This window comes from Petromyzon marinus, chromosome 40 (assembly GCF_048934315.1).
Source record: "Petromyzon marinus isolate PM22_M1 ecotype Great Lakes invasive population chromosome 40, UKy_Petmar_22M1.pri1.0, whole genome shotgun sequence".
NCBI classification, from domain to species: Eukaryota; Metazoa; Chordata; class Hyperoartia; order Petromyzontiformes; family Petromyzontidae; genus Petromyzon; species Petromyzon marinus.
In genome coordinates, this window is record NC_133706.1 from 9731638 (window position 1) to 9740762 (window position 9125).

The window sequence follows — 9125 nt, forward strand, 5'->3', positions numbered from 1 at the left end:
GGACCGGTTCAGATAATCGTCACTGGTGTTGGCCGTGAGCGGGAATCGAACCCGGGTCGCCAGGTTCATAGCGCAGCGTGCTAACCGCTACACTACCGCTCCCCATCAGAGAGACACACACACACAGAGACACACACAGAGACACACACACAGAGACACACACACAGAGACACACACACAGAGACACACACAGAGAGACACACACAGAGAGGCACACACAGAGAGAGACACACAGAGAGAGACACACACACAGAGAGACACAGACACAGAGACACAGAGACACACACAGAGAGAGAGACACACACAGAGAGACACACAGAGAGAGACACACAGAGAGAGACACACACACACAGACACACACACAGAGAGAGAGGTACTAGTGAGAGATGGGAGACAGGCAGCAGGACAAAGAGAGACAAGACGGCAAGGGAGAGTTGTTCAGGCGAAAGATAAAGACAACGATCCCCCGTATAGCCTTAATAGACTGTTGGGGCAAGTGATGTTAGCGAGCACCTATGAAGGCCAGAACGGCACACGAGGGGGTGGGTGGCCAGCACCACGCCCGGCCGCCTTTGTCTCCCCAGTAGCGATGTTTACACACCGCACCAGGTACTCATGGGAGGCTGAGTCAACCTAGGGGAGGCCCAGGACCGGTTCAGATAATCGTCACCGACTTTGGCCGTGAGTGGGAATCGAACTCGGGTCGCCAGGTTCGTAGCGCAGCGTAGCGCTAACCGCTGCACCACCGCTCCCCACATCGACAGACGGAGACGGACACAGACAGACGGCGCTCTACTCACGCAGAGTCCAGCCCAGAACGGGCACGAGTGGCAGACCTATGCAGAGATGGAGACACACACACGCACAGACACACACGCACGGACACACACACACGCACAGACACAGAGAGAGAGAGACACACAGAGAGACACACACACAGATACACACAGACACACACAGAGAGAGAGGTACGAGTTGATTGATGGGAGACACACAAAGATAAAGATCCCCCATATAGCCTTAACAGCCTGTAGGGGCAAGTGCTGTTAGCGAGACACACACACACGCACACACACGCACAGAGAGAGACACACACACAGAGAGAGACACAGAGAGAGACACACAGAGAGAGACACAGAGAGACACACACACAGAGAGAGGTACGAGTGAGAGATGGGAGACACACGCACACACACGCACAGACACACAGAGAGACACAGAGAGAGACACACAGAGAGACACACACACAGAGACACACAGACACACACACAGAGAGAGACACACACACGCACAGACACACAGAGAGAGACAGAGAGAGACACAGAGAGACACACACACAGAGACACACACAGAGACACACAGACACACACACAGAGGTACGAGTTGATTGATGGGATACACACACACGCACAGACACAGAGAGAGAGACACACAGAGAGACACACACACACAGAGGTACGAGTTCATTGATGGGAGACACACACACACGCACAGAGAGAGACACACAGAGAGACACACACAGAGGTACGAGTTGATTGATGAGAGACATACACACACACAGACACGCACAGACAGACACAGACGGCGCTCTACTCACGCAGAGTCCAGCCCAGAAGGGGCACGAGTGGCGGACCCCGGCGGACGCGGCGAGGGTGAGCGCGGCGAGGCTGGTGACGACGTTCAGAGCGCCCAGCCCGATCTGCGCGGCGCCCAGCAGCAAGTGGAGACGCGCCCCGCCAGGAGGTCGGGCGAGGCGAGCCTCGCTGGCCGCACCGCCGCTCAAAGGCATGGGTAGGTGCGGGCTAAGTCCCACAGTCCTGCTACTCTTCTTACGCCTCCTCCCACCATCGTTAGACCACGGGGAAATGTTGCTGCTGCTGCTGCTCTTTTGGATTTGGTGAAAGAGGAGAGCGGCGGTGGTGGTGGTGGTGAAGGAGCGAACGCGGAAAGGCAATACAAGGAGCAGGAGGAGGAGAGGGAAGCACCGACTCCTCGCTGCATTGTGGGGACGCGATCACAAGCAGCAGCAGCAACGCAGCGCGCACTGCACTGTCGCAGCGTGACAGCCCCATCCATCACTACACAGCTCCCTCCTCCAACTCCTCCTCTTCTTCCCATCCTCAGGGACACGGTGGCCGACACACGGACACGCAAAGACAAGCGGGCGGCCGTCGTGCCGGGACTAATTGGCCGTGGCGTCACGGCGGATGCCGTCGTGCCAGGCTAGGTTCACACTTGACGAGGTGCGCGCGAAGTGCGGCCAAAGCTCGCTTAGCTCGCGGTTTCACGGGGACAGAGCCCGGTCGGTGTTGGTTCAGCGGATTTTAAGTGAGAGCTCAGCACCCAAGCAAAGACAAACACGGAGACAACGCAGACACACAGAAGAAGACCACAAAGACCACCCCCCCACCCCCCCGTATGTAGCCTCAGCAGACTGTTGGGCCAAGTGCTGTTTGCGAGCACCTATGAAGGCCGACACGGGAGGATTTTGTTGTGGCTAGCGCCAAGCCTGACCGCCTTTGTCTCCCCAGTGGCGAAGTTTACACACGGCACCAGGTGCTCATTTGAGGCTGAGTCGACCGGGGCGTGGCCCAGGATCTGTTCAGATGATAATCGTTACCGCTGTTGGCCGTGGGCAGGAACCGAACTCTGTTCGCCGGGGTTCGTATGCATAGCGCAGCGCGTACACAAATGCCCACTGACACACAAATACACCGATACAGTATACACACAAACACACGAACACACAGATGCACGCGAAGACACACTGACGGAGACTCAAGGACAAGACAAAGATCCCCCACGATAGGCTTAACAGGCTGTTATGGCAAGTGCCGTAATAGCGAGCGCATATGACAAAGACAAAGGTCCCCCCGTATAGCCTCAACAGACTGTTGGGGCAAGTGCTGTTAGCGAGCACCTATTAAGGCCGGCACAGCACACGAGGGGGATTGGTGCCCGGCACCACGCCCGGCAGCCTTTGTCTCCCTAGCGGCGATGTTTAAACACCACACCGGGTTACTCATTTGAGGCTGAGTCTACCTAGGGCAGGCCCAGGACCGGTTCAGGTAATCATCACCGGTGTTTGGCCGTGAGCGGGAATCGAACTCAGGTGGCCGGGTCTCCTGCTCACACAGCAACACGGAGGGTGCGTGTTGTGTGTGTACGTACGGGGGAGCGGTGGCGCAGTGGTTAACGCACCGCGCTACGAACCTCTTACGGCCAACATAGGGGATGGATATCTGAACCGGTCCCGGGCCTCCCCTAGGTTGACTCAGTCTTAAATTAGTACTGTACCTGGCGCGGTGTGTAAACATGAGCACTGGGGAGACAAAGGCGGCCGGGCGTATTGCTGGGCACCCACCCTCTCGTGAACCGTAGGTGCTCGCTAACAGCACTTGCCATAACAGTCTGTTACGGCTATACGGGGGATCCTTGTCATTGTTTGCATTTGTGTTATATTATTCTGATGTGTGTGTGTCTTAGTGTACGTCAATCAGTTAACCCCATAATACACGGGTCTACCCCGTGATCTCCTTCGACACTTCGCGTGCACCTAGCTTGGCACAGTGACGTCGTCCCCACTCGCTGGTGAGTGGTGGCTGCTGTGTGCGTCCGTCCGTGTGTGTGCTGCATAGGGACTTGCTCACAGCACTTGCCCATCGATCTACATGGGATCTATACGGCTTCAAGGGGGAACTCTGCGTTTCCGTGTGTATATATACGCGCGCGTGTGTCTGCGTGTCACTGTGTCTATATGTGCGCATATAAATGTATCAATGTGTGTCAGTGCGTTTGTCAGTTTCAAGTTATTGTTGTTAGCCCAGCTGAGAAATCGAGAGACAAAGAGGATAGTGTAATTTACAACACGTGACCTGGGGCATGCGTGTGTCGCGGGGGCGATGATTGCGATGTAATAAATCAAATTGAGACATTTGCGAGTAATTTTAGAATCTCGCCATGACGTGGGCACACATCGGCCTACTCTTGCGGATGGCAGCAGAGGATTCTGAACGCGCGCTGTCGAGCGGACGGCACGGGGCATTATTTCACGTTGTTACGCCCGCAGTAACAACCAGGGCGTCCGCTGGAATTCGAACCGCGACTTCTGCAACAAGCGGCTAAAGCGTTGCGGCTAAGCCACGTCACTTGCTCGTGTGCATGTGTCCATCTGCGTGTCATCCGTGTGTCAATGTGGGGAACGGTGGCGCAGTGGTTAGCGCGCTGTGCTACGAACCCGGCGACCCGAGTTTTATAACCGCCCATGGCCAACACCCGTGACGATTACCTGAACCGGTCCTGGGCACACCCGACGTTGACCCAGGTTCAAATGAGTACCTGGTGCAGTGTATACACCCGCCGCTGGGGAGACAAAGGCGGCCGGGCGTGGTGCTGGCTAACAGCACCGTGCTCGCTAACGGCACTTGTCCCCGAAAGTCTGTCAAGGCTATAACGGGATCTTTGTTTTTGTCTTGTATCAATCTGTGAGAGTGTGTGTGTGTGCCAGTGTGTATCGGCGTCAGTGTGTGTCAGCGTTTGCATCCATCTCCCAATAAACCTCGCGAGGTCAGCGTTCTATCAAAATAAAAGTCTCGCACGATTTGACATCTTGACCTTTTTACGCTGCATTCCTGCGTGCAACAACCCCCCCCCCCCCCCGCTGGTTCCATAATAGCGGTGCACCGGGGAAGTGCATCATCGACGTCATTCAAGGCGATGTGAGCTGATGCTGATGACAATAGGGAGTGGGGAGGTGGATGGTGGTTTTGGTGACGGCGCGAGCTGAGCCGAGAAGCCGGCGAACGGAGTTTCGTTCCCCGGGCCGTGAGTAAAGATCGGCGGTGATCGATATCCGAACCACTCGTGGACTCCTTCGCGAGCGTGGCGATGGACATGTGTTCTCCTTGTGCCACGATGCCTATAGCGCAATGGTGATGAAAATGGTGAGAAATAATAATGAATTGGGGAACATGACGATCACGATGAGGATAATAAGAGTGAGGATGCAGCTGGCTGTCTTTCATCGTTTCAGTGATGTCGATGCTGCTGCTCATGATGCTGCTGCTGCTTGCTCACGTGACAGCTGATGATATTGGCACTTTTGCTGCTGCTGCTGTTGCTGCTGTCGATGAAAATGACAGATTCCATCTCGGCGTTCACTCTTCCAGTTTCGAGTTAAACCTGTTACCGCGTCTCTGGGGAATTCACAAAAGGACGTACAGTACCGTTTGCAGCTTTATTATTTTTTTAGCCTTAACTTCACAGCGAGAGCGACGGAGTGCCCCCGTACATTAGCGCGTGGGGAGCGGAGGGAGTGAGGGAGCGGAGGAGGAGGAGGGGAGGGTCCTCCTGTGTGTGATCAAGGACAAAGGGACGTGACCTTGGCATCTCGCGGTGCCTGGCCGGACACAGAAATTCCACGTCCTTGGGACAAAGACGATTTCACATATTTCTCGACGTCGTGTGCTCACTGGCATGGGGTGGGGGTGGGTGGGGGGTGGGTTGGTGGGGGGTAGGTGGGTGGGGGGGGTAGGTGGGTGGGGGGAGTAGGTGGAAGGGGGGGGTAGGTGGGTAGGTGAGTGGGGGGGTTGTGAAGAGACAACGAGCGGGGTGCGTGGTAAGCGCCGCCCCCCACTCTCCCCGTTCATCCCCCACGACCCCCCCCAAGCGCCGAGTTAAAGAGTTGTTGAGTGGTCGATGTACAGTGAGGGAAAAAAGTATTTGATCCCCTGCTGATTTTGTAGGTTTGCCCAGTGACAAAGAAATGATCAGTCTATAATTTTAATGGTAGGTTTATTTGAACAGTGAGAGACAGAATAACAACAAAAAAACTCCAGAAAAACGCATGTCAAAAATGTTATAAATTGATTTGCATTTTAATGAGGGAAATAAGTATTTGACCCCTCTGCAAAACACGACTTAGTACTTGGTGGCAAAACCCTTGTTGGCAATCACAGAGGTAAAACGTTTCTTGTAGTTGGCCACCAGGTCTGCACACATCTCAGGAGGGATTTGGTCCCACTCCTCTTTGCAGATCTTCTTCCAAGTCATTAAGGTTTCGAGGCTGACGTTTGCCAACTCGAACCTTCAGCTCCCTCCACATATTTTCTATGGGATTAAGGTCTGGAGACTGGCTAGGCCACTCCAGGACCTTAATGTGCTTCTTCTTGAGCCACTCCTTTGTTGCCTTGGCCGTGTGTTTTGGGTCATTGTCATGCTGGAATACCCATCCACGACCCATTTTTAATGCCCTGGCTGAGGGAAGGAGGTTCTCACCCAAGATTTGACGGTAAATGGCCCCGTCCATCGTCCCTTTGATCCGGTGAAGTTGTCCTGTTCCCTTATCAGAAAAACACCCCCAAAGCATAATGTTTCCACCTCCATGTTTGACGGTGGGGATGGTGTTCCTGGGGTCATAGGCAGCATTCCTCCTCCAAACACATCGAGTTGAGTTGATGCCAAAGAGCTCCATTTTGGTCTCATCTGACCACAACACTTTCACCCATCTTCTTTGGTTCTTTCGGTAAAGTCACGTAGAATGAGAATAAAATAATAAATTTATAAAATAAAATAACACAATAAAATTCTCACGACGTTTCGGCCACAATACAAGCGGCCAGCTGTCCTCTGAATCATTTAGATGTTCATTGGCAACCTTCAGACGGACATGTATATGTGCTTTCTTGAGCAGGGGGACCTTGCGGGCGCTGCAGGATTTCAGTCCTTCACGGCGTAGTGTGTTACCAATTGTTTTCTTGGTGACTATGGTCCCAGCTGCCTTGAGATCATTGACAAGATCCTCCCGTGTAGTTCTGGACTGATTCCTCACCGTTATCATGATCATTGCAACTCTACGAGGTGAGATCTTGCATGGAGCCCCAGGCCGAGGGAGATTGACAGTTATTTTGGGTTTCTTCCATTTGCGAATAATCGCACTAACTGTTGTCACCTTCTCACCAAGCTGTTTGGCAATGGTCTTGTAGCCCATTCCAGTCTTGTGTAGGTCTACAATCTTGTCCCTGACATCCTTGGAGAGCTCTTTGGTCTTGGCCATGGTGGAGAGTTTGGAATCTTATTGATTGATTGCTTCTGTGGACAGGTGCCTTTTATACAGGTAACAAGCTGAGATTAGGATCATTCCCTTTAAGAGTGTGCTCCTAATCTCAGCTCGTTACCTGTATAAAAGACACCTGGGAGCCATACATCTTTCTGATTGAGAGGGGGTCAAATACTTATTTCCCTCATTGAAATGCAAATCAATTTATAACATTTTTGACATGCGTTTTTTCTGGTTTTTGTTGTTGTTATTGTGTCTCTCACTGTTCAAACAAATCTACCATTAAAATTATAAACTTATCATTTCTTTGTCAGTGGGCAAACGTACAAAATCAGCAGGGGATCAAATACTTTTTTTCCCTCGCTGTAAGGTGACCTCGAGTGACCTTCCCGCACGTTGTGGCCGCTGCTTTGGTAATGGCGGTTGCACAAATCCAATGTTCCTCCCGCGCTTTGGAGGGAGGGAATTATTCGTTCTGCCGAGTATTTGTCCGCGCGTACTCCCAGCTCCCCCCCCCCCCCCCAGGGGAAGGAACTTTGGTTGCCTCTCTACCTACGACCTGTGCCCAAAGGTTCGTACCGAACAGGGAGTTGTGAAAAAGTGAAACTCCGATGCTGAACGCAACGCAAAGAGGATTGGAGTGCCCTCTCAAAGTTCAGATTTTAGTTGGTACACGCACGATTATACATACAGAAGAGGTATCTGCGAATTTAAAACATGATCTTATTTAACATTTATAGAGCGCCTTTACTCGAGGCGCTGTATAATACAGTTTTTAAAAAAACTTTGACAAAACAGAATGATTTTAATGGCAGGGTTAGCAAGGGCTGGGGAATGAGTGACACTGGTAGAGAGTGTGCCTAGAGGTCGCGAAAGGGCAGTGGAAGGACGGGTACGACTGGAAGGGCGAAGTCAGGGAAGAGAATTGGCAAACGGTTATTCAATAATATTGTACACTTATTTTTTTAAAACAAAAATATCAACACGATTTCTAAACACAGGTGTAAACACGTTAAGCGGCCAGCAACATGCATCACGATCAACGTTGCGATCACCAAGCGATGATGATGATGATAGGAGTGAATCCCACAGTGGAGCGTTGCGAGGGCAGAGCACCACGTGGTGGTGGCATGGCCCAGCGGTGGCGCGTTCACCGCTTGTTGCAGAAGTTCACGGTTCGAATCCAGCGGCCGTCCCGGTGACTCATGCACGCGGATTGGCCATCGAAATACTACGCACAGCGTGCCTCACTGTGCACGGTGAAGATCACGTGACGTCTTTCGCAAGAGTGTGCCATTTTGCGCCTTGGTCCAAATTAGCAAAAAATTATGCACAGACCAAAACGTAACTGACTCGATTGGGATTACACTTCTAGATTTAAAGGCCGCTTGTGTTGTGGCCGAAACGTCATGATTTTTTGTTATTTTATTTTCACCTACGTGACTTTACCCAATAGAACCAAAGAGTATGGGATTACACTACTGAACTAAGTTGTGTTTTATTTAACCTGGTCAGGCCCACTGAGCTATATAGCTCTCATTCAGAAGTGACCTGGCCCCAATTGATCGCTCAACGAAGTGGCTTACCATGTGGAAATTGATAGCAGCCAAATACACTAAACGCACGTTTCTAAATGTGGAGGGGAAACCCGGAGAGGACCCGGAGAAAAATCCACGAGACCGCGGGGAGAGAGAACACACACACACTCCAAATATACAGCAGCAGGCGTCAGGGTTGGGATCGAACCCATGACCTCCTGTATACCAGGCGAGGTAGCCACTGTTGCGCCAATCACTGCAATCGGTTGTCATTTTCCCTGCACCTTCAGCGCGGTTGGCTGCGTGCTGCATCGACGTCAGTTCAACCGGCATCCATTGCCGGCCGACTGTGAAAAACCCTGACGGTATCCTGCCGAAAGAGAGACGCGAGACCCAGTGGGGCTATCGGGGGTGAACCCAGAGTAGTAGCAAGTAAATAATAACGATGCGAAATATTCCCCGATCGCCAAATGCTCGTGAAGCCGATTTACGACGCTCAGAAATCCGTATTTGTACCGGAGGAATTCGAT

At 52.3% G+C, this 9125-nt stretch overlaps 1 protein-coding gene across 2 annotated transcripts in view; it reads right to left on the minus strand.

The window, feature by feature from the left end:
* LOC116950609 (uncharacterized) overlaps window positions 1–2720 on the minus strand; it is a 32893-nt gene extending 30173 nt beyond the window's left edge. Inside the window, exon 1 of one of the 2 annotated variants that reach the window (XM_032968516.2) lies at window positions 1598–2720. In XM_032968516.2, coding sequence (XP_032824407.2) covers window positions 1598–1789 — 192 coding nt within the window. In that variant the 5' untranslated portion in view covers window positions 1790–2720. The other variant, XM_076073109.1, reaches the window with a different exon arrangement.
* Window positions 2721–9125: the final 6405 nt, after the last annotated feature.